The following is a 26,358-nucleotide window of genomic DNA, read 5'->3' as shown; positions in this document are numbered from 1 at the left end:
TTACTCCTTAGCCAGGTTTTTTCAAGAGCATTCATGGATCATATATATTCCATGAAAAAAAGAGCTCCGTGGTCAAATGTTTGATTTACACCTAGCTAAACAAAATCAAAGGAATTTACATAAGGACTTCTCAGAGGCTTTTAACATGCTAATGTTTGAGATTCTCTAAGAAAGAGAAATGATATGTAGGGTTTCCTCAGATTATCGTGACCACTGAACACTATCCCCCCCCCCACCCCAAGAGCATTTCAGGGGATTAATGATCTGCAAAACACCCTTTGGTCTTGTTTTATTTGACATTTTCAGCCTGGGTCAGAAATACTGGATATTAAGGGAAGAACTATCTGTTGACAACTGTGATAGCTGTATGCATCAACCTTTTAGACATAGGAGCGATGGTAGTGGAAACTGAATGGAGGGAAATTCCTCTGGGAGGTCAATTTTGGCAGACAATCTAGCTCTCTAATACAGCTGCCCCTCCTCACCAGCAGTATTTCACTGGTGATCTTCCAAGTTTCTGGGTTCTATTTTTATTAAGGCAGACTTATCATCTGCCAGACATTAAGTCAGACTCTTGGAAAATAAAAAGACAGCATCTGTCCTCAATGAGTACAGTTAAAGGTAAGGTAAAGAAGACATTTATAATCAAGTTTTAGAGGAGGTGGGGTCTAGGTATCCACAAGGTGCTATGGTAAGACCAAGGGGACATTTAAAAAAGATGACAAAGGCCATGATGCCCAGGCTGGTTCTTGAAGGCCAAGAAAGGGTTAGCCAGGAAAAGAAGAGGGAAAGATCATGTGTGAAGGCAGAGAGGCTGGAGAGAACATGGCATATTCAGGGAACTCCCAGCAGCTTGCATAGCTAGAGAATAGGGCACAAGAGAGACTGAACAGGTATGAACGGCATGCTAGGGAGTCTGAATCTTATTCTCACGGTGAAGGGGGATTACTAAAGGCTGTTGAATCTCAGGATCAGGTTTACCTTTTGAAATTTCACTCTGGAAGCAGTGTAGAAAATGGATTGTGGAGGTAGAAGATCAGAGAGAAAGCTCCAGGAGGCCAGCATGGATGGCAAGGTGAGGGCAGTTGAGAGTTTAAAGTGATAGGAGTGGGTGAAGACGTTGGGGTGAAGTGGGAGAAAGGCAAAGGTAGCGCCACATAATAATACATGGAATACAGGACAAGGGGCAGGTCTGGGGGGGAGAAGATAATGTATTGAGGTTTGCACTTGTTCAGTTTGAGATTCCAATAAAACATGTGAGAGATGTTCAGAAGATGGTTGGAACTCTGGGTTGAGAAATAGAGATTTAACAGGTATCAGAATAAAAGTGGTAGGTGGAGCCATAGATGTGGGTGAAACTGGACAGGGAATGTATAGACTGAGAAAAAAGCAGAGACAAAAACCCTGAGGAACTATATTATCTCCCTCTTCCAAATGCCTACAGAATCTTTTTGTAACTCATATAGCAATAAACATTTAGCCCAGTGCCTATTATGTACAAAAAGTATCATGCTAGATATGAGGGTACAAAGAGGAATAAAAGAAGGTCCCTTCACCCAAGGAGACTATGATCTAATTGTGGAAGGAATTACACCCAACTAGTATGCAAAATGAAATGAAATAAGAGCTATAAATGTGTTGAGCATAGAAGAGGCAGTTAATTCAATGGAAGAGATAAAACAGGTTTCAGGAGGGGAGGAGTGCATTTGAGTTGGGCTTTGCAAAATAAGTGGACTTTGCAAGCAGGGAAGGGGAAACAAGGCAAGCGATTTGAAGCTGGAAATTAGCAAAGATCACAACAGAATAGAGTGCGGGAAGTGACAGAAAGAGGCGGGAAAGGTGGCTTGAGGCCAGGATCCAGGGAATCCTGTCCATGTTTCTCAGGAGTCCGTTTTAAAGAAGGCACACATGTGCCTAAATATATCCAAGTGCTTGTGTTGTAGCAGATTCATTTCTACCGGATTCCCTAATTTCAGAAATGCCTTTAAGAACAATGAATCAAAAATGCTAAGGAAATCTAAAAATCACCAAACTAAGGCTTGAGGGCTTATAAATGCTTTTTCTCAGTTCTCTATTTCCATTCTGCAAAACTCTGTTAGTGGAACTTTAATTACTTGGCTTCACTATAAAATTTCCATTGCATGTAAGTGTAAATAATTTCACTCAAATGCTCTCATTTCAATCTGTGGCTGAAAGCATCGGTAGAAATTACATTTTTGTGGCACTTCCTTGGCACATTGAAGGAAAACAAAATGTATACTGTTAATCAAGTCATGAGCGACTTTGAAAGTGATAGATTATATCAAGATAGTAAATAATAAGAGATGAAGTATATTTTAAAGATTAAAAATATTTTATTTAAACTTTTCTTCATAAACACTTTTAACATTTTTTTTCAATTTAAAAACAGAATGGATAGCATAAACATGTTTTGAATAGATTATATTCACGGCTTGGGAAAAATTACCTGACAAAAATGTAAAGGCTTCCAAAACAGGTATAAAAGGCAAACCTTAAATTATTCTAAGATTTTTAAATCGGCCCTAGAATTATTTGACTACTGGCCCAAAATGTACCTAAAGGTCAAAATATTTTTTCTATAGACAAAATATGCCCAAGGGGTATAGGGCATATACAAGTTAGATAGAAAATAACCTCTCTGATCACCTCACTGGAACATTCCTTCAGAAAGCAAACACCTAATCCTTACTGATATACTGATTAATAAGGTTTTTAATGTAGTTGTTCCCAAAGATGTAAAAAGAAAATCTAAGAACATTAAGGAGGAACAAACAAAGCTGACAGCATTCTCTCAATGTTACTCGTGTAATATTGAAGTTATACTGGTATACTGAAAGGAAACGACTTCCATGAGTTTACCTATTCCAGTCTATGTCTATTGAATATTTGACTTTATAAACTCTTGATAAACTAATTTTTCAGGACTTTCATTTTTAAGATAAATCTCTTTTTAGAAGATATTTATCCCCAAACCAACTCTAATCTGATAGAATGTATGATCCCTAAAAATGTTCAGAGTACAAAAAAAAATAAAAAATGTATAATAGGCAAACAGGAAAAATGGCACGAGCAGTTTTACTGCCATATAGCCCTCATTTATATCTAATTTACACTATTATCTATGTTGTGTTTTACTTCAGTCTAAAATTTTAAATTACGTATTCTCAAAAGAGCTAGTCTTTTCTGAGAGATAGCTTATAAACTGAAATAACAATTTATATTATAAACTGAAATGTTATGACCTACAACCACATATACATATATAAAAATAGTCCCACTGAACGTTTGACATGTTTAGATAATGCAGCTCAAATAATTTTTATAAAATACTTTAAAGCTTAGTTTCATGTAATTAAGACAAAACCATTTTTACCACTTCTCCCCACACAAATGTGTGTCCTTTACTATGACTCGAGCAGGCTTCCCAGAATGAGGTGTCCAAAGGTGCTGCTTTAGAAAAGATAAGTGAAGGGCTCAGTCAATATTTCACAAATTATAGTAACACTCACACAGAGTAATGAGGACACAGAGAAAGCTGTCTCAAGAAAAGCTAATAATTCTATTAATTAAGCTTTACTTTTTAAAAACCAGTAGTATTTCTTCCAATACAAAACCTTCAACGTGAGAATCTTGAATTTTATGAAAAGGTTGTAGTGCAAGGATTTTCTTTAAGCAGATTAAAATAAAAACTTAGAAGGTCAAAGACATGGAAGAGAACAAACGTTTCTAATTAAGATGCAATTAACAAAAATCAGCTATTTTTGTAAAGTCTGGCATTTAAAATGTAAAGTGAAAATTAACACACAAAGATCACAGCAATTACACTGTATAGTTTTAAATCTTACTGAATTTTAAAAAAACTATTTTGAGCACATATAATGTATATAAACAAAAATGGTTCCAAATGAAGCACACAAAAAATAAACTTGAAAAAAATTCTATGAAAAAATTTTCCATAGTTTGGTATAACAAAAATAAATCTCTTTCAGCAATTAAACCATAATTTTAAAAGGGAATGTAAGTTAATCATGGATTTAAAATAAGCTAAATTAGCACTACATATAAACAGAAGAGTTTTCTCATACATTCAGAACCCAAGCAATAACAACTATTCTTAAAGCTCAAAACTGATTACAGCTGACATCAGGTCAGACATGACTTACGTGTGAAGCTTAACCCAGAGTTAGTTCAAGTTAAAAGATTTCACAAATTTTCCAAAACATGAACTTTGATCTTGGCCTTGTGTTTTTACAATGAAGACCAAGAATATTCAATTGTTTGCCCAGATCTTACTTTAACTAGGACTACGAAGTCATATCTAAGCAATTAAAGAGAACCACTACTGGAGTGTAAAAGCCTGATGGGGTTCCCTGTCTCGGTCTTTTCCAGCAAAAGACAACAATGAGGAAAATAATGAAGACGTTACTGTTATTTTCTTTAAAGCAAGACAGCACACATATAAAACACTAAGCCAACTAATATATTAGAAAAAGAATTAAACGGCTAATCTAACTCCTAGTTTTCAAAAGTAAAATGACTAAAAATGATTTTTAAGATGTAGAAAAAGGCTTTTACCCATATTACCATGGGAAACAGGATACTGAATTTCATTTTTAGAAACTGAAAGTAAATGATAGGACCACTTAATAAAAATTTAAGTCTCATATACAAAAGAATATTAAGTTGATTTCTAAAGCCAATCCCAATGTTTCGCTTTTTAAAAAACTACTTATGTACCTGACTGTTTCTAGCCTCCAGTTGTAGAGTTTTAAAATCAGGTTTTTTTCATAGTTGTCTATTTTAATTACAAAAATGAAACAAGTCTTCACATTTCCATGATTTCACTCTTCCATTTTATATTCAGTGGCGGCAGCAGCAAAAAAAAAAAAAAAAAAAAAAAAAAAAGTGAAACTAGAAAATTTACACAACAGCCATATAGAAGGCATTGCAATATTGCACCAATATCCTAAGATCTGGCAAGTTTTGCCAGTGTAGATCTAGTCTGTATCATATATAGAGTCTACTCAGAAGAAAATGGCATCAGTTTGAATGATCCACTCCCTGGTTATTCTTGCTTAATTTTGACAACTATATGCTTTTTCTTCGAGTTTAAAGAGTTGAAAGGTGCGGCTAATCCTAAAACACTTACTATAAATGCTTTTAAACAGTTATTCTTGATCCATTCTGAACTTTGAGGTTACTATCTTTCATGCTAGTAGCTTTCAGTAAATAAAACAAAAGCTGAGGGCTTACATCCCCAGTGCCACTAAATATTTTGTACTAAATAAACAAGTAGATATGACCAGTTAAGATTATAATTCTATTCCTTACCTCTAAGTCAAAACTGAGCTCAAATTTTCCACAAGTTGCTACTTTCCATTCAATAACAGATGCAGCAGCCTTATTGAATGTAAAGAATGGGAGTTGCACTTACTTTTAAGGGGCCTTTATTTAGGACTCTGGTATTACCTAAATTCTCTTTAAAAGTGCTTGCACGCTGCAGGGCCAGGGCTTGTCATATACCACTCCGATTCTCACTAAAAACAGGGTAACATTAAACAGACTGCAAAGAAAAACATTTTCAAAAAGAAGACATACATCGATAAGCAACACTAACGTTTACTTTTGAAAATAAAACATAAAATGTTAGTTTTCATAAAACCATACATGTTTCAGGAATATAAGGAGTTTGAATATTACTGAATCAGTATGGACTGAAGATAGGCTACTCTGATACCAAACGAGGACTCCAGTTCTTTTAACTTTCTAAAAATGTTAATACATGAAAAGACATTACATCTAGAATACAACAAGTATGGCAAACCGTGTGTGCAAGTGCACTAGCTTAAAAATATAGAATCCTAACCACGCATAAAAGGGGATGTGCCTTATATATTCATAAGATGTAAGCAAGTATGGATATGCTCTCACTAACACAATGCAGATAAGAGAAGGCAGCTTAGAAATAGTGTTCTGAATATAAAAAAGTTAAATTTGTAGAAAATTTATATTTTTGCATTTTCAGCAAAAAGCCATGCAAAAAGGTCAAGAGTTTTAAACTTAAAAAATAAAATCAAAAAGTCTAACAGACTGCAATACACCGAAATAAATGTTCAAAAAGATTTCAGATAGAGATAGGAACTGAAATTACATCCAGTGACACTTATCAGGTCTTCTCTTAGAAGATGCATGACTCCTACACTGACATTTGAAAGAAATGTTTAAAGCATAACATCAACTTCCCAGATAAGTGAATCGTTCTATTAAACTGCTTCTGGAAGTAGTTTCAAGAGCTAGTGCTTAGAATTGACTTATTGCATGAGTTTGAGGCCACTAAAAAGAAAAAACAGGATGCGAGAACAGAATGAAAACATTTTCATGTATTAGACCAATGGCTTTGATAGTAAAACTAGTGAGGTTCTTCTTTATGTGTTTTAATTAACTACTTTGTCTCAAACAAATTTTTTGTTTGGCTTTATTGAAGGGAGAAAGATGCCATTAGTTGCAACGTCTGACCTCGTCCAGTATATATTCTGGAAAATGCAGGTTGCATACTTGTAAACCATCCAGCTTGCAGGGCATCCGCGGGTACTCATCTTCCTTCCATTTGTTTTCATCCGGATCAAAAGTGAGAATAGAATCGCTGTAATGACCATTGTAGCAAAGGCCTCCAAGAACCATTATCTGTTTGTCCAGCACAGTCACACCATGGCCACTTCTACCAATTGGCATGGATGCCAAGATGGTCCACTGATCAGTCTCTGGGTTGTACACTTCTGTGGAAGGGCATCCCTGAGACTCAAAAGAGGCCCTCAAGATCACACAGACACCACCGAAGACATAAAGCTTGCCGTTGTAAGAAATCATCTTGTGAAAACATCTAGCGTAATTCATTTTGCTCTTATTCTCCCAACAGTTGGTAACTACTTGAGTTCTCCTGGTCCGCTGTTCTATGGTCCCTTCTTTACTGGGGTCAAACACGCACACTTGTTTGGAGGTGGAAGATGAGGTGATTCCACCAGTGATAAACAACTTGTTATTGAGCACTGTCCCCTCATGTCCATACTTGTTAACTGGATAAGGATCCACAAATTCCCATTTATCATTGGTGATATCATATCTCTCTGTTGAATAGAAAGTCTCATCTCTGGTTCTGCCTGCTACAGCGTAAATAAACTTTCCAATAACACCAACTGCAAATTCTGAACGTGGTACAGACATGTCTGCCATCCGGAGCCAAGAGTTTTGTCTCGGGTCATACCTGAACACTTTGGAAGAAGCATGGAATTCGCCATCTGGGCCCAGTTCTTCCCCACCCAACAAGAACACGAAGTTATTCACGATAGCAAGGCAGTCCGGACGCAGAGGTACTTGTGGGCCCTCCAGTTCCCACCAGACTCTTGGTTTCTTTAAGAGAAGTATTTTACTGTTAACCATGCTATGTCCAATCATGCCTCGGAATACTGTAGTTTGGGGTTTGGCAGAGCGGATGCGGCTTGATTTCATGTCCAACAGAGGCTGCTGGTGAACGTTCTGAAAGTAATTCAAGGCTTGGTCAACTTCATAGCGCAGCTGTCGGGAGTATCTATAAAATTCTGATGTCTTAACCTAAGAATACAAGTAAAAGAATTTAACAACAAAAACAAAAAACAAAACATCAATGGCAAACAAAATATCAAAGCCCACTAAGATGATTAGCTTATGATTTTAAGCTACTTTACTAAAACTGATTTCCTGTTAAGATCACATACTTTCTTTTTATTATTTTTTTTACAAAGCTTTTATCATATTTGTTTTTGTAATTTCTATTTGTACTAATTTATGCACATTCCCAATCTTTTTAAAAGTAAACAAGTTATTTTCCAGGCACAAGCTAAATTCCTCTAACAAAATGTATTAATCATCTAATATATGTCGGGCCCTGGGCTACAAGTGGCGGCTATACGAGGACAAGCAGAGGTTTCACAGTAGAGGAAATGTTGGCCTTGGTTTTCTTAACCACAAGGAACACTGTAAGAACACCCATGGCTGAATAATTTGGGGAATTAAGTTAGTGAGTTAGTAAAAATTTAAATACACACAAAATTCAGTTGGTTTTTGACATAAAAACTTGGTGTGATATCATTAACTCCTATAGTAATAATTCAGTTGACAAGAAAAGGTCAAACTTTTTCCTTTTTGTTTTTGGGGTTGGAACTACCTAATTATAATGACTGCTAACATCTTATGAAGCACTTTTAAGTATCATGCTAACTACTGTGGGGAGATGAAAAAAAAAAGAGTATAAGATGTGGTCCATTTCCTCAAAGAACTTAGAGTATATTTCAGGAAATGAAAACAAATACACATCTACCAGTTTTAAGTAAATGAGGCAATTGACAGTTAGGTATGAAGCTGTATAGCTCATCTGTGAGTGCTATGAACTTTAGATACAGAACATATCAAACTGGTCCAAAACATTCAAGGGATGTTTTGTGAAAGAGGTAGGAAGTTGGAAACCAAGCAGAAACAGCCTGTATCATAATGACAAGGGTGAGATAAGAGGGCTAGGATTTGGATGGTTACCATTTGGATCCTGTAGAGATAAAATCAACAGATTTTATACTTTTTCTCTGTATTGAAATTGTTCACTATTATTATTTGCTGATTTCTTTCACAGTTATTTTGCTAGGAGGAATTAGGTTGTATGTCCAATCATTGTGATCGTATGATTAATTCTTTGTATTAAGAACAATTATACGATCTTTCCTCTTAGAGGGGTCATTAGGCTAACAAATTAAATATTTAAGGGCCTACTGTGCACAGCCAGTAGTCTGACTGCCTCACAGGTTTTGAAGTAACAGAATCAGCATAGTAATTAAGCATGACATCAAGCAGCCCAGTATGGTGATTAACAATTCGATTTAGGAAATATCTGACTTTGCCACTCACAAGCTGTGTGATTTTGGGCAAGTGACTCAGTATCTTTAAGCCAGTTTCCTCATCTGTATTACTGGGACAATAGCGCCTACACCTCATAACCCTAAGGTAGGAGACAGGCAAGATAATCCTACACGGAAAGGACTTAGTATGGTGCCTGTCATGTGGCAGTGCAGAAAAAAATTACGGCTGTTATTAGCTATTATTACTGACCAGGGGACATCTGTGGAAGTGTCACTCAATTTACGTTAATGCATCTGATGATGTGCGTTTGTTTGTGTAAATATTCAGTCTTCCAGAAAGTAGAGGAGAAATGAGAAAAACTGTTACTCTGTACCTAATCCTCACCAGAAAAGCATGACTGATGACATGCAAGTAGGAGGAAGCTTTAGAGGAAGCAGCCGTGTTGTTTGGAGATCAAGAAAGAAAGGAAGGGGAATGCTGCCCATAATGGATAGGCAGATTTCAAGATTTCAAAGGAAAAACAGGATCAATTCCAAGATCAGAAACTGTGTAAAGAAGCTCAAGAAGGCTTGGAGGCTCTCAAAAGCATAATGCTGACTACATAATTGCAAAACATACTGATGAGGGGAAGAAAGGGGGAAAGTATCTAAAAAATCTGATGTGCTGCAGAGAGCTTTCTGGAATTCGGATGTTAAAAAACCACTTACGACAGATGGTAAAAAACAGGCACATAAAACAAGTATTATAAAGAGTGAAATGGAGCTGTAAGAATATTGTGAACAAAGCTAAAGCCTTAGGAGGAACTGTGACTTTACAAAGTGCCAGATAGTGAATAAATGGCATTTTAGGGGTTAAAGTAAAAAAAAAAAAAAAAGTAGAGGAAAAAGTGAATTCCCCCCTGGAGGAGGTGGTTAATGTAATATTAACAAAGATAAAGAGAAACAGCCTCCTATCTTATTCCCATTCTCGGCTAAGAATATTATATTCTTTCCAATCTGAAGATCAAACACAATAACTAAGAAAAAACTTAAATCCAAGATGGCTGAGAAAAAAGAAAAACCAGGCAGATATTCTCACCGAGTTCAAGTCATCTGATCTCACAAATCACGTCCTGGGATCCTAGGAGCCTTCACAGATAAGGTTGCTTAACTGCTCTCTGTAATGTGTGTGGAATCATGAAGGATGGCAGAGGACTAGAAACCAGACAGATTTCCGAACTAAGACTGGTTAGCTTGAGCCTGATCCTGCATTGTTAAAAACTAGTTAGCACTTGCATATAAGAAAGCACTACAAACTAGGAGGCAACACATACTCACCCAGTAATGCCAAGACTGACCATTTCTGGTTTAATTTTTGATGATGTAACAACACTGCTACAGAATGAGAGAACCTATGACTTCAGCAAAGTAATCAACAAAGCTTAGTCATAAAGAAAACAGAAACACTAGGGACCCACGAACCACCTGAAATTGCAACAGTAGTTATGTTAATGCATTTGGGGGAGAGGGGGGAAGTCCAAAGCTTTTATCAGATGTTCCAGGGATCCACAAACTCCAAATGTAAAGCTTTAACTGACTCTATCCTCACTGCGAACCAACAATGTGATATGACAGTCTTAAGAATAAAATCATGGACTGAATTAGACAGTCCCACCCTCTCTGTTCAGGTGAAACCACAACTAAGTGTTCAACTCCACCAGTGTACTTTAGACAACAAAGTGGATCATGTCGAGAAGACAGCAAAGAGATCCAAATCACAGGAAGAGTGGTCAAACAGATGAAGAATGTTTCAATCCACGAGAAGACTCAGGAGAGAAAGATGGCAACTGTTTCCAGGACCAATAAGTAGAAGTTAAGAGAAAGACTTTAGGCCAATATAAGGAAAAGCTTTGCAATTAGGACTGACAACATAATGGATGTTCACTGCATTATTATTTGTAAGAGCACAAAAACTGGGCACAACTCACATATCTATTAAAATGAAATTGGTTGACCAAACTCTGGTATATAACATGCAATCGTTAAAAGGAATGAGATTAATCCACATGCAGTTAACACAGACATTCAAAATGTCAAAATGACAAAACCTGCAGAACTGTATATATAATACTCTCAAAAAATAAAAATGGACTGTTTTGCACAGTCAGCAGTATATGCAGGGGAAAAATGTATATAATACAAGTACAACATATAGTTACCAGTGAGCTCGTGAGGGGCTTGCCCTTTTGAGATTCGAAATAGGTCTGTATTGGGCTTTTCTACAGGGACTACAGTAAAAAGGGTACAGGTACATGTTCCCAAAGTGAAGAACTGTCTACTTCTGGAGTCTAGCATCCTGCCACTGAAGGTAGTGCAGGTGTGGCCACCTAACAGGAGGGCTGGAGAGGAATTCCAGCATCACACGAGGACTAGGCAGAATGGACTATAATGGCTTTCCACCTTCCAACCCCAGGTTCTTGCAGATCATGTCAAACTGGGCCAGCTTAATGGCTTCCTAGAGTCACTTCCTAGCCTTTTCTTTTTTTTATATACCCAATCTTCTGGTCCCTTTGTCCTCTCCCTATTCATTCTATCATGTTCCTTTGATATTTGGGTTCCAATGAGTTTACAAGAATCACTTCAGCACTATGTTGAAGTCCCAGTCAAAGCTACATCTTTACCTGATCTGTTCTACCTCTAAGCCCACAATAATGGAAGTTGTGCCTTTTTAGATAGCTATTATACCCTAAGAGATATTCTAACCAAAGAAATTTAGCTCCTACTTCTCTCTGCCAAGGCTAGAAGTTCTAGACCTACCTTGCCTTTTCCCAGGGCTACTTATTGCTGCAATTTTCCTCTAAAACCACACAATATCAATAAGCATAACTAGCTTCTCCATTCATGATAGAAACAGGAAATTAATGAATCTGTGATAATCCTGGACAAAGTAGTTACAGATACACTCTGCTTTAAAACAAAAAGTGTAGGGCCAAAAGCTTCTTTGTGAATGGAATCACTTAAAATGCATTAATGAAGGGAGCTATCCAAAAAGAAACGTGTGGCTCATCTTTTCACAGAGAAACCATTTCTCTCATCATTTGCTCCTCATGTAACAGTTTAACTATCTGTGTATCAGGCTCTCTCAAAAGAAAGATATGGAAAGAATGACATTTCTTTCATGTTCTGAATTACTTTCCTTATCCTTCCTAGGATTTAAAAAGCTGTCTTATTTTAAAACTTGGAAAGATTATCACTTTTCTTGCTTTGATATTTTAAAAAATTGTATTATGAAAAGCATTTTGAAGTGAAAGTATTTATTACCTCTTAAAAACAGTGATCTGAACATTTTAAATTGGCCATTTCCTCCTCTAATCTTTTGGTTTAATGAAATTGTGTGCATGCACCTATGCATGTAGAGAAAATGTGAGAAATTAATAATTTTGAATGTGATTCCTCTAAATATGTTTATTAAGTCAAAGAAATAATAGCTAGCCATTAGCACTGGGTAAAAATTCCATGATTCTCTTCTCATTGTCAAAATGTTATATAATCCACTTATTAACTTTTTAACTTTTCAAGGTAATTTGTTTATACTGCTCTTAATTTTGAAAGAATTAAAATGAAGCAGGCAATATAATTAAAACAGGCATTTCCATAGAGCTTACTACCTTTATTTGATTAAAAATCTACAATTTAAAAGTATCTACTGAAACAGGCTATAGTTTAAAAAATTATTTTAGGCTTTCAGCCAGCCAATTTAAGGTATTATCAGCTGTTTCACCTTTCAAAAGGATTTTTTAAATGCCCAATATACTAAACCAAAGAAACAAAAGGCCTTTGATTAGTTTATCCAGTTGTAGGGAGGTGGGAGGGGTGAGGACTGAGGGTTAGAATAATCTCTGAACTCAAGATCCCAGGTTTTAGACTTGACACTGTCCCCAAGTCACTGTGTGACCATGGAGCCTCCAGTTTAGGTATTTTCCCTTTATAAAAGGTGTAAGTTGCATGAACAGACATCTCTCTGGCCCTCCTACATCCAAAACTGCTAACCTAATTTTTGCAATGATGAGTATAAGGTGTCATGTGGAAGGAAGACTGAGTCCTGGCTATCAGTTTTATCATTCTTCCTCCATGATTCAGTATTCTCAAAAGAAATACCCAGAAATAAAGCAGTTACTGTCATGGAGCTTTAGTGCGAAAACAAATTATGTCTTTGGGAACCACAGCTACATTTGATATTAATTTTGATATTCAGTAAAATGTGGAAGTCTTTATATGTTGTACTGCAAAAGCATCTACCCTGATATCAGAGGTTTACTTATAAAATCATGCTCAGGGCTTCCCTGGTGGCGCAGTGGTTGAGAGTCCGCCTGCCGATGCAGGGGAAACGGGTTCGTGCCCTGGTCCGGGAGGATCCCGCGTGCCGCAGAGCGGCTGGGCCCGTGAGCCATGGCCGCTGAGCCTGCGCGTCCAGAGCCTGTGCTCCGCAACGGGAGAGGCCACAACAGTGAGAGGCCCGCGTACCGCAAAAAAAAAAAAAAAAAAAAAAAAAAAAAAAAAAATCATGCTCAGAACTGAAGCTTGTATTGATTTATGTGACACACAAAAAGCTAGTTACAAAGTACCTTTAATTAATCCCTTTGTCCTGAAAAACTGAATAATGACCAGGGATAAGGCTATTTTAAAAAATTAGTTCCTGTTAAGCACAAATCCTCTCAGTAACACTATAATTGCAGTCAAATACCAAACAGTTAAAACAAATTTTAAAAAGGATTACACATCCTGTCTTCTCCAAGTAGGCAAGAGTCTAAAGTATTGACAGCTTCAGAAGGCAAGTGACCAGGGCAAATGGGGGAAAGGGAAAGGACTCCCTCACGACAATATTCTTATAAGAGTTTCAGCACAATTTGATGAGTCCTCTATCCCTTCAACTTTTCTATAGATAGTGAAAAATATTTAACTCAAAAATAAATGTGCTTCATATGTAGAAAATAAAGTTATGGTTACTAAGGGGGAAAGGGGGGCGGGTGGGAGGGATAAACTGGGAGATTGGGACTGACATATACACACACTACTATATATAAAATAGATAACGAGTAAGAACCTACTGTTTAGCACAGGGAACTCTACTTAATACTCTGTAATGACCTATATGGGAATAGAATTTAAAGAGTGGATATATGTGTATGTGTAACTGATTCACTTTGCTGTACAGCAGAAACTAACACAACATTGTACATCAACTATACTCCAATAAAAATTAATTATAAATAAATAAATAAATGTGCTTAGGGAATTCCCTGGGGGTCCAGTGGTGAGGACTTGGCGCTTTCACTGCCAAGGGCCCAGGTTCGATCTCTGGTCGGGTAACTAAGACCCCACAAGCTGCGCTGCAAGGCCAAAAATAAATAAACAGATAGATAACTAAATAGGCTTAGAAAGTCTAATTTCCTTCCAATTTTGGTACAACAGTAATAGAGCACCACTAGAAATTAAATGAGTGCACAAGCCTAAAAGGTAGAAAATAATGTAAAAGACTTAAGAATATCTTATCACCTGATTACACTAATATGTAGATAGTACAACTAAGTTCTAGAATTCACAACTTTTTTTACACAATTTTTCCCTACTTATGGAAATACCCTCAACTACGTCAATATTTTATTTATAAATACGGAAGAGCAGAAGGAAAGTCAAATAAAAGGTTTAATCCTAGAACTAACTTCTGAATGAGCAAGGCTTACCTATGACACATGTAACATTTTCTGGGTAAATATTAAATTTGAGAATTAAAACTTTAAAGCCTAACATCTTAATATACCCCCGTGGTTCCTTTCCTGCTCCTAACCTTTTCTCCAGTCATTTTCTGAATTCTCTGATCCTTTTCGATTTCTGCGTATCATTTGGTTTCTCTCCCTCTATTTCCCAATTCATTAAAAAGATTTTCTCCTTTTACAAGTAAATGCGGCTGTCCCCATTCCATGTCTTCCTCTCCTGTTACTCCACAGTCAGTTTCCAATTCTATGCTTTTGTCTTCATCTCCCTTTTATTTAAAAGGAAAATCAGCAAGTTAGGTTGAATTTTTTAACTCCCATTTTCAGTAGGTTCCTACCAGCTTAATACAACCTTCTAATAGTCTCTTTCCCAGGGGATTTCACAGCAGTCAACACCTAGTCAACTCCAGGAACCTGGAGTGAATGCAAGTCAAAGGTGGAAAATAAGAGCACTCCATATCTATACACAAAGGGCAGAAGACTGGAGAGGAGAAAAACACCTTGGGTGATTTTTAAAGAAGTGCACATGTATTAATTACAATCATCCAAGTCCATGGGGCTGGGAGGGAGGGGTCGATAAAAAAGAGACTGATGCAGAAAAAGACATTGACTGAGAAAGTACGCTTAACCCACTGACCTAGTTTCAAACAAAAACCTGCTAATCTCTGTGCTTTCACTCCAAGGGGCAAGTGAGCTGATTGTTAAGTAATTTCAAGTTTATAGCTGTATAAGTACTATTTAATATATGAAGAGGATTTAAAACTTTTTCAAAAACAACTCAAGCTTATTAGAAATTCTAATCAAATTTCACATTGGAAATCCAGGTTACTGTCTTCTAAAAAATATTTTTATTGTCAAATACAGCACTGCTTGTTTCTTCTAAAACTGTGAGGGTTAGAGGGAAATTTGTTTTTTCCTCTAGATTTGTCGGGCTGTAGTTTAAGTCATTAGAAATAATTACTTTTTTCGAGTTTTGGGGCTAAACTGTTTTAACACTAAAGTTAATGGTTTGGTTTCTGGACAGAAATTTTGGATTGGTCAAGTGCTAGATTAATCAAATCATGTTGCAGTGCCTAAGTGAAGGAATTCTGAGGGGTACACAGCCCCTACATTTTTACATAGATGTGTCCTTGCCCAGGCAATTTCATTACCAAGTGGGTTGTGCCTCAACCAAGATATCGCACCACCCAAGCACGACACATTAAGAATAAATTTCCTTATGTGTCATAGTCCATTGTTAATGCTATATAAACCAACTATGCTGATAGAGAAATATTTGGAAGATTATCAGTGCTTTGTGAAGACCAGTTCTGAGAGCTACCATGTTCTTAGGAAGGTACTAAGGGTCTTAGTAAGGTATACTTGGATACTTAATTTGTAATCCTTAAATTCTATCAGTTTCAAGGTGAGTCCAGGACACCTTACCCCATTTTAAACTGTAGCTTTTAAAGCCACAAATTCTGGTCCTTAAGTAAAAGACATTAAAAAAAAAAAAAGTGTTAGCCTTTCTGAAGCATTTTCACTCTGATCCTAGGATTAATACTCACTAGTAATGAACCTATCTTTTTTCAATGGACTATCGAAATTATCTCAAGGCTGTAAATATCCTTATAACAACAAACTTTTATAAAATGCAGATATGATTTGCTAAATCCAAATATATTCTCAGTGAAGGAGAACTAACATCTTCTCTCATTAAAACATTAGCTTTGCTCTTCAAAAGTTAAATAAACCTAATTTGGGGGGATATGGTGAATTACATTTAACATGTTAGGGGGAAAAAAGCACATTAGGGTATCTGAATATCATGAGCTAGTTTATAAAACAAAATATTTGGAATAAAGCAGAATTCATCTATATAATCTGATTCCTTAAAAAATAATTTTCTTTCCTTTTGAAAAATTGTAAGATCTTATGATTATGATTAATATAATTTCTAAGGGGATCATTAATATGCTAGATCTTACCTTACGCATATTTATGATACTGAAGATGCCCTGGGTTCAAAAATATTAAAATGTCACTTTACTAAAAAATCAACATATGGGTATTTTAATGAATAATTTAACAATTTTGCTAAAAAGATCTTTTCTGTACAAAAAAGTAAAAGAGGCATTTTGCCAAATATACATTTACTTAATAAAATGTTTTCAATAAAGCAATAATTGTTTTTTAAAAACCAAAAGACCAAAGAGAGCAAAGTTTAAACTATTTAAATCTTCACATCACTGAAATTCAGAATGACAAATGTCAGGCCTTATCTCTGTTAACAGATGCAAAGACCATTAGAGTTAGTAAAAATACATGACGCAGACATTTGCATTACGTAAAAACTGAGATTGAAGTCTAGTATTAAAACTGAGAATGGACTATAGTTAAAATGAATCATACTCCTAACCAACTATGTCAAAAGGACAAGATCATTAATTTTCAGCTTTCCTCGATTATACAGGGAAAACTCCAGAATTCTGCTTTCACACCTTAGTGTTCCCACATCTTACACTTTTTTCAGTGCCATTAAAATTCTTAGGCTATGTTTTGTTCATGCAAACATGTTAGAATTTTCACAGCTCTGTAACAACTTCTAAACCACCCAAGCAGGCCCACAGGGTTAACTACATGCTTCCTGTACATGAGGGTCCTCTCCCTACTCTAGTAGCTTGGACTGAGAAGCAAGCAGACCCGGGTTCCAGTCTGGACAGTGCCACTTAACCTGGGATAAGACTCCTAACTCTTCTGAGCCTGTTTTCTTACCTACAAAACAGAGATAACCTGCAGACTCTACCTATGTGTAGAGCACTCAGTGCAAGGCCTGGCATATAAGTGTAAGGTGTTCAGATAAGTAGAATCACTGCCTCTAAGGAACTGGGTGAGGAAATCTGGAAAGTCTTGGTCTCTTGGGTGATGATCCTGTCCCAGAGTCAGTACAAAAGTTAAGACAGTCTGTTTTCAGCTGGGGAGAAAATCCAGTAGACGACTAGGGGAAAAGATACCGCAGAAGAATAAACCCAAAGATTTCGACACAGCTAGAGGGCATGATTCGGGTCCCTGGAATCCGTGGGGGCTATTCCTTAGGGAGAGGCAGAATGGCCCCTTACAAAGCCATTGCTCAGATCTGATCGTTACTACCAAAGGAAGAATTAAAATCTCTAAAGGTTTCTTCACGAAGCTTTGTTCAATCACTTTTTATTTTCCTGAGGCCAGGGAAAGGATTCTGACAAAGAGATGCTATACTTAAGTTACCTTCATCAGCCATTCCACAGAGTAGTTAAGTAGGAAGGTTCACTTAACACTAAACTGTACAGAACATTTCTAAAGGCTAAGGATCCAGGAGAGGGTTAAATAAGTGAGAAAGGCTGTTTAATGTATGTATATTTAGAGTTTCTAGAGCACAACTTACTCCCTGAACTTGTAGAGCAGCGCTGTGCAAGAGAAATATAATCTGAGCCACAAATGTGAGCCAAAGATGTAATTTTTACACTTTTTAGTGGCCATAGTTTAAAAAGCAAAAAGGTGAAACTGACTTTAATAATGTATTTTAGCCCAATATATCCAAAATATCATTTCAACATATAATCAATATAAAAGTTAGTAATGAGGTAATTTATATCCTTTTTGTCATCTTAACCTTTGAAATCTCAAATCAGACTTGTCACATTTCAAGTATTCAAAAGCCACAAGCAGTGATTGTATTGAACAGCATGGTTCTAGAGATACACTACTTTTTTAGTAAGAAAGAATAATCTTTTAATTTTGACATTTTAGCTAGTTTTAATTCCAATAAATTGAATGGAAGGGCTCCAAATTTTTTTTTAAAGGGAGGGAAATTTTATGAATCTAAAAGGAACCTAATGCAGAGTAGTGTGAATAAAGTCCTTGATGATTTTAGTCATAGGATTGGGCTACTTAGCCTCCTAATACAAAAAAGAATGGCAAATTCTAAGTTTGATCAGAGTTGCTAAGTGGTTTTCCAAGACTTTCTCTGGCATTACAACAATATTTTCCTGTAATTGTTCCTGAAAATACACGATGCTAAAAAGTAGGTGTGTTAACAGGAAATATAAGGAAGAGAAGAACTAAGTTAACACCAACACAAGGAAATAATCTGATAAATCCAGAATGTGGGGACACACTAGGACAATTGGTAATCTGATCTTTCTAAAAAAAAAAAAGTGGGGGGCTGTGTTAGATTCTTTAAGAAAGATTAAACAGACATGATAACCAAAAGCAATGTGTAAACCATGACTGGATTCTAGGGCATTTGGGGGACAACTCTGAATATGAACTAGCTGTTAGATGTTATCAGGGTCTTATTGTTAATTTTCCTGGGTGGAATGGTATTGAACCTGGGTAGGAAAAAGTTCTTATTCTTACGAGAGGCATGCTAATAAGTATTAAGGGACGAGATGTCATGATGTTTTCAACTTATTTTCAAACGTTCAGCAAAGGAAAAAAAATCTACATAAAGAAAATATGGTAAAATGTTAACAGTTCTTGAATCTAGGTGATAGCTATATAGGTATTCATTATACTATTCTTTCAACTTTTTGTATGTTTGAGCATCCTCATCATAAACGAGAAAAAGGAGAGACAATTTCAGATTTAAAGAGGGACGTAATAACAAATGTGCTGTATGAACCTCGATTCAATCTTTAAGAAACAGCTTAAAAAAGACATTTTTGGGAAAACTGAGAAAATCAGAAAATGAAATGGATATTACAGATATTAAGAGATGACTGTTAATTTCAATAATGGTATTATGGTTATGTAGAATTTCCTCACTCTTGGGAGATAAGATGCTTGCTGAAGTAGTTAAGGAGGAAACATCACATCTACAACTTTCTTTGAAATGGTTTAGCAAAAAACAAAAATTTAACATAAAGGCACACACTCTCCTCTCTATCTAAAAACAGGGTGGCAAAATGACAACAACTATTAACCTACAAGATATGTTTATGGGTGATCATTCTACTGTTCCTTCAGCTTTTTTGTATGTTTACAAAGTCTAATAGTTTTTAAAAATTGAAAGCTAAAAAGTGCATATTAACATTCCATTTTTCTAAATTTCAGCAAATAGGATAAAACCACAAATCAAAACTGCCTACACTTTTCCCCATGTAGATCCTCATACTAAAAAAGGACCAGCACAGATGTAGTATGTCTTTATTTCTGTGCCCTTTCTGGTTCCATGCATATATAAAGGTTTTAAAATGGCCTTGTTTGAGACCTGCAGAGTGCTGAGTACAGGAAAAATAGATGGGCCCTATTTTCAAGGAGCTCAAAACAGTATGGTGTAAAATAGTCCAAATTCTTATTTCCCAACCAAATTTTCCATTCTAGTTTCTGAAGTTTAATTTCTAGAGATAAGTTCTCAAATCTGCTTAGTGTTTTACAACACATTCCTTTGATAAACATTATCTCTCACACACTGCTAAGACAAGAATCACCAACTACCTTCCCTTCCATTTACCTTACCAGTATCACAAATAAAACTGGAAGATTTATATTATAAAAAACAGAAAGATTTCTCTGTAGCCAGGGCCTTATTAAGTTTTTGTAAGAAATTAATTCAAGAAGGAAGCCTTAACAACATTTTTATTCTGATGAGATTCCCAATACCTGGCCAATAAGTAATAACCACATCCTACGCTATATATGCAAACAGAACCATCAGAAGGTACAAGTGGTGTTTTATATGATTTACAAAACTGGGAGTTCCCTGGCGGTCCAGTGGTTAGGACTCCATGCTTCGATCCCTGGTCGGGGGAATTAAGATCCCACAAGCCGCGCAGTGCGGCCAAAAAAAAACAAAAAAAGAAAGAAAGAAAGAAGATGATGAAAAAAAAAAAAAACTACAAAATTACCTGATGGTATTAACTTCCAGCCACTGTCACTATTGACCACCCTGAACTGATAGTTGGAATATAAAAAGGCTCTGCAGCACAGCACTTAATCATTTACTGCTATCAATTACCCATCATAATGTCCTACAAGAGGGAAAATTTTATTCTCTATTTCATGAGCACTTCCATCTAGACTGAAGTTGAGGGGGGTTTGTTTGCTTTAATAATGGGAAAGCATTTCCATCTAACATGTAAAGACAAAACAGGATTCCCCAGGAAAAGAGAGCAATAAAAACAATAGTAAGGAAAAAAATCAAAACATCAGAGAAAAATGATTTACATTGTTGATGTGGGCTGATTATCACTGAACAAAAAATAATTAAGAAATGTATTCTTTAGTTTCAATTATTTGTCATATCAGTACATTCTGAGAATAAAGATAAAATCCTACAAAACTGAGTTATCTAGTAAAAGTTTAAGTTAATGATATTTCACAGCATTTCAGAGGGGAAAAAAAAAGACATGCCAGGCTGCTGAGTGTTATTCGAAGGCGCAAATTTGTTTATTTTTCAAATGGTGTAAACAACCCTCCTTTGCAAATATTATATTTTTATCACCAGGTCTGGTAACTAAAGCTGAGGAACCACCTAACATGAAGGGTGTCGACCAAAGCTTTAAGTGTGCTTTCTAGAAAGAAGAAAAGATGCAAGAGGTAAACAGAGCGCCAGAGGTAACCATGTGATTAGAAACCAATTAAGTTAAGCAATTACTGAAACTGCTTTCTCTCCTTTGGGCAAGAGAGCATCACAACTGAGACTCTGATATAAAAATGAAAAATGCTTACATGCAAAAAGGCCAAGGCTGTTTTGGAGAAAGACAATTTTAAGACAGCAGAACTATTACATGGTAAAATGCACACAGGGATATTTGATCAATGTAGATAGAGAATCTATAGTCTACTTGTTTAGAAATGCCAAAACAACGATTTTAGACAAACATATGTTTTCAAGATTAAATTTAGTTAGTATTCACAGTGAAGGGGGCTGGGGGAGACGGACGGGGAGGTGCAGAACTAGGCAAGAGTAGGGAAGAAAATCAGTGCCAGGGCCTACTGGTTTTCAAGAGCTATTTTATGTTTCCTCACTACATTTTAGAGGAATACGAAATTGTGTTAATACTTATCATTCAGAACTACAAAACTCCTCTCAACTCTAATTTCAGCATGATTCACTTAAATTCATTTTTGAAAAGAGAGCTAGACGGACCCAGTTCAAATTTAATTACTCTGTGAAAAGAAAGAGAAGCTAAAGCAAACTTATAATATTTGGGGTTAAATAATTATGCTTCAACTTTAAAAGTACTTTCAAAATGAAACTATTCTACCACCTACCTGGTCCATCTTTCACCCACAAAATGTGTTTTAAAAAACCTAAATACACAAGCTACAACAAATTAGACTTCTTACACATAACTATTCTTAAAAACTATTTATTCTTTCTGGCTCCTGACCAAGCCTGAGAATCTTATCTATAAAGACATACTGCCTTATTAGCTAAACGATGAGTCCTGTCTATTGCTTTCAAATGCACCAACCTTCTCAAAAACACTGGATGGGGTCATCAAACAAAACCTGATGTTCTGAATGATGGTATCGGTATGTCTCCAGCGTCTTCTATCATGCCGCAGCCAAGACTGCACAGCCTCGTACAGCTCTATCTCTGGGAACCTGCTCAGATGATCATTATCCAAGTAAGACATGAGCTTCTCAAAGCTCAGATAAGACAGGAAGTCAGGCCTGGACATGAGTGGTACGAAGTTGTCTAGCAGAAAGGCGTCCAACTTCTCCCTGACTCCCTCGATGTTTACACCGAAATCATCTAAGAGTCTCATTATTTCTGCACAGTTTTCTAAGCAGATTTTTGCTAATAGAAAAGAGCAGCAGAACTTCACCACTTCTATAAGTTGAACATACATGGCAGCCTGAAGAATCTCATGAACAGTACTCATACTCAGTTCTATAGTTCCATAGTACATAAACTGAAGGACGTGGCTGAAACCGGTAGCAGTTAGACCTTTTAAATGAATTTTGTCCTGATCTCGCTCCCTCATATCTGCGGTAAACATAATTCTGAAGTAATCACTCTGGGTGGCCAAGAGTGCTTTATGGGCCTGGAACTGATGATCTTCAATAACCAGAGTGACATCAAGAAGCAATCCCTCCTCATACAGTGCTCTGAACCCAGCAGAGACACTGGTGTCATGGATGGAGGAACAGAATCCTTCCACGTCCCCTGCCATGAATCACCTGGAAAAAAAGTAATCAAAGAAAACTGTGTTAATCATTTCCATGCATTCTGAAGACATTATTAACTTAGAGCTTAAAAAGTTTTTATAATTATCTCAATTCCACTGCCTAAGTCCTACATGTACAAACCCTTTGGGAGAAAACAACTTAAAGGTTTGTGGGCTAATTTTTTGGCTTCCCTACCTGGGGGAAAAAATCTATTAAATATCTATTCAACAATGGTAAATTGTTAACTTACAAATATATGCCTATCCCAGTGATTTTACACTGTTTACCAAATATATTTAAACATGTCCCCAAATTATCAACCAAAAAGGATTTCTCAGCTAAATACTAAATCATGAGAAAAAGAGATAAGAAATTAAACCAAAAAGTACACTGTTGACCTTGAAAACTCCTAGAAACTTACCCAAAGGAAATAATCAGATACATATGCCAACTTGCACCCACAAGGTTTTTCTTTCTAACCTTATTTATAATAAAAAACTGGAAAGTATTCAAAAGCCCAACAATAGAAATACAGTACAGTCCTACAATGGATTACTATAACAACTAAAAATGATGGCAGCAATCTACCTATTCTGAGAAATAGTATTTACTAGGTATTGTTGTTATGTGGGAAAAAAAGCAGGCAACTGCAGTATACTCAGTATATTTTCAAAAATTAAATATACATATATATATATATGTTTAGATGAGAAAAAGTCTGGAGGAATATATACCAAAATGATGTCCCTGGGGTAGTGAGACTTCAGGAAACTTTGAGGTTTATCTTTTCCTTCTTACTTACCTCATTAACCTTATTTTTAAAAACAATGACCATGTATTGTTTATATATTTAAAACATAAATACATAATTTTTAAAGGAAATTAAGCCGCATTTTTGCATATCAGAGAAACGAAGCCAAATAGTGGGATTATAATTAGATCTCTTAAGCAGAATAAACTAATTCAGCTTACTAGACTGTTTATGAAGCAAAGTAATTTTCTTTCCACACAAGCCCCCCAGGCCAACTATCTATCCTCTCCTCAACTCTCATCCTCACACAGCTCCAAGCTTCCTCCACAATGACACATCATCCCATCCACGAATTCCCTCCCAACCCTTTCCACTGTGCCCTGTGGAACCTTGCTTCAGTGTAAACAAACTCCCCTACAGGCTCATGCAGGTCACAGAGAGTTTTCTCGGCTTTCTGATTTAAAAACAAAACAAGAAAAACAACCCTCTTCTATGTTCTTTTTAGAACAAAATGCTCTTCTATAGCTTACGACCTACCTTCTAATAAGCCTTCTCTTGGCTTTCTACTGTCCTTTTTCTAAAATATGGCAGAGGGGATTCCTGAAAGGCACATACCGCACCGCTATATCTAATGTAATGCCTGGCACACAGAGGTGCTCTTCTTTTGGTTAACAAAGGGGAAGGCACTGGTAATAGAGTGGTGAGGCTGCCAGGATGGCCTCCCTGAAGGAGGAGGTAGAGCAGGTGCCAGCAGTGACTGTGGCACCAGCGGCTTCACTGTAGGGCCCGTGGTCCACCCAAACACTCAACCAGGGAAAGGAAAGAAGGTCTAAGCTGGAGAAGGACAGAGGTAAAGTTTGGAGATGACAGACCAAATGAAAAGAGGAGGTTAAGCCAGAGACTGGGAAGCCGACAGTTAAAGATTTCAGGTATGGATCAGTTCCTGATTGTGGCAAGGCCCAGCAGCTTTGAGAATAAGGTGTGTTTTTTTTTGTTTGTTTTTTTTTCCGGTACGCAGGCCTCTCACTGTTGTGGCCTCTCCCGTTGCGGAGCACAGGCTCCAGACTCGCAGGCTCAGCGGCCATGGCTCACGGGCCCAGCCGCTCCGCGGCATGTGGGATCTTCCCGGACCGGGGCACAAACCCGTGTCTCCTGCATCGGCAGGCGGACTCTCAACCACTGCGCCACCAGGGAAGCCTGAGAATAAGGTTTTAAAATGGAGCAAGGGGGGGAGGTTATAAGAGTTTAGGTGGTCAGGGAACTTTGCCTCTCAGTTTTTGGATGAGTGGTCTTATGTGAACATTGAAGAGGTGGAGAAAATGAGTCTTAGCCAGGTACCACAGTCATCAGTGAATATGGAGGGGAGAGAGAGAGATCAGGATATGTGTATATGATAAGTAACAAGGAGCAATAGAAGGTGGATTTTTATCTAAGAGAGCTATCCCTTAAACACTGGTGTTCCCCAGGATTCTATTGTTGCACCTTTTCTCCTCTCATCTAAACACTGTATTTCCTTCAACGATCACATCTAAACCCATGGTTTCTACAACTACCTACCTTTATCAGTACCTTCACCATCACTGTCCCAATCTCTATCCTTACACTAGTACTATACATAGCAAATCTCCTGTTAGATACCTCTGGGTGCCCCATAGGGATCTCAAAATTGTGTCTAAACAATCATAACTCTACTCTCTCCCCAATCAGTTTTCTTTTGTATTCCCCATCTTATCAAGAGGCATTCTAGGTGCCTCTTTCTCCCCCTTTGTCCTTAACTTACCTGTAAGTCTTATTGATTATCCCACATAACATGTTCACTTACCTAACACAGCAAAGTATGCACAAGATGAAATTAATATCATAATTTTTATCAGCACTCCATTAATCCAAAAGCTATATACTTTCATTTTGGAAAGGTAGAACACAAAAGCGCTGTCTATAATTTGGAAAACAGATATAAAATATTTTAGACACTGAATTCAATGCTTGGCAGAACTACTTTACTAACACATTCAAGACTAAAGTAAGCTATCAGATTTTATTTCCTGAATTATTTTTAAAGGTAAAATGAATGAACTTAGAATTTTCCAAGTGATATAAGGCACATGTACACAAATGCATACTGCGAACAAAAGGAACATATCGGAATAATCAAATATTCTGGCCAGTAGAAGGCTATCAATATCACACTAATTATCAATTTTCAAAATAATTAGAATAAAAAACAAATTAAACTAGGTGAATATTTTGATATTTCATTATCTTTCTCAGGATAATTAGGGACACCAACTATCACTCTGACTCATCAAGATTTATTGGTCACAGTTAATGTGGATTTAATAGTAGAAGGTTGGGCATGAGCATTCATATACTTGAGAGGAAACTGCTTTGTTTCATTAATCTGTTATTTTGACAGTGCCTAAAATACCATACATTTCACTTCTTTTCAAAGTAACCCTCTCTATTCAACAGTTATCACTATGTGATATGGTCTCAAACAGCTAATATTCACCTTTCGGACAAAGATTCCATCTAAAGGAAAGATTTTGTGTGTGTGTGTGTGTGTGTGTGTGTGTGGTATGCGGGTCTCGCACTGTTGTGGCCTCTCCTGTTGCGGAGCACAGGCTCTGGACGCGCAGGCTCAGCGGCCATGGCTCACGGGCCTAGCCGCTTCGCGGCATGTGGGATCTTCCCGGACCGGGGCACAAACCCATGTCCCCTGCATCGGCAGGCAGACTCTCAACCACTGCGCCACCAGAGAAGCCCTAAAGGAAAGATTTTAAAGGAGATACTATGCTTTCTCAAAAAAAGTAAC

General features: G+C 36.8%; 1 protein-coding gene across 5 annotated transcripts in view; it reads right to left on the bottom strand.

Annotated features, from left to right (window-relative positions):
* Positions 1–6,071: 6,071 nt before the first annotated feature.
* Positions 6,072–26,358, bottom strand: part of KLHL15 (kelch like family member 15) — a 28,776-nt gene continuing 8,489 nt past the window's right edge. For 3 of the 5 annotated variants that reach the window (XM_060138569.1, XM_060138567.1, XM_060138566.1), the window contains 2 exons: positions 22,093–22,804; positions 6,072–7,629 (listed from right to left, as the gene is read on the bottom strand). In XM_060138569.1, the coding sequence (XP_059994552.1) occupies positions 6,520–7,629; positions 22,093–22,797 (1,815 nt within the window). In that variant the 5' untranslated portion in view covers positions 22,798–22,804 and the 3' untranslated portion in view covers positions 6,072–6,519. Of the gene's footprint in view, positions 7,630–22,092; positions 24,531–25,365; positions 25,480–26,358 lie in introns of those variants that run through there. The other 2 variants (XM_060138568.1, XM_060138570.1) reach the window with 2 other exon arrangements.

Source organism: Lagenorhynchus albirostris, chromosome X (genome assembly GCF_949774975.1).
Source record: "Lagenorhynchus albirostris chromosome X, mLagAlb1.1, whole genome shotgun sequence".
NCBI lineage: Eukaryota > Metazoa > Chordata > Mammalia > Artiodactyla > Delphinidae > Lagenorhynchus > Lagenorhynchus albirostris.
This window is presented reverse-complemented; position numbering and strand designations above follow the sequence as displayed.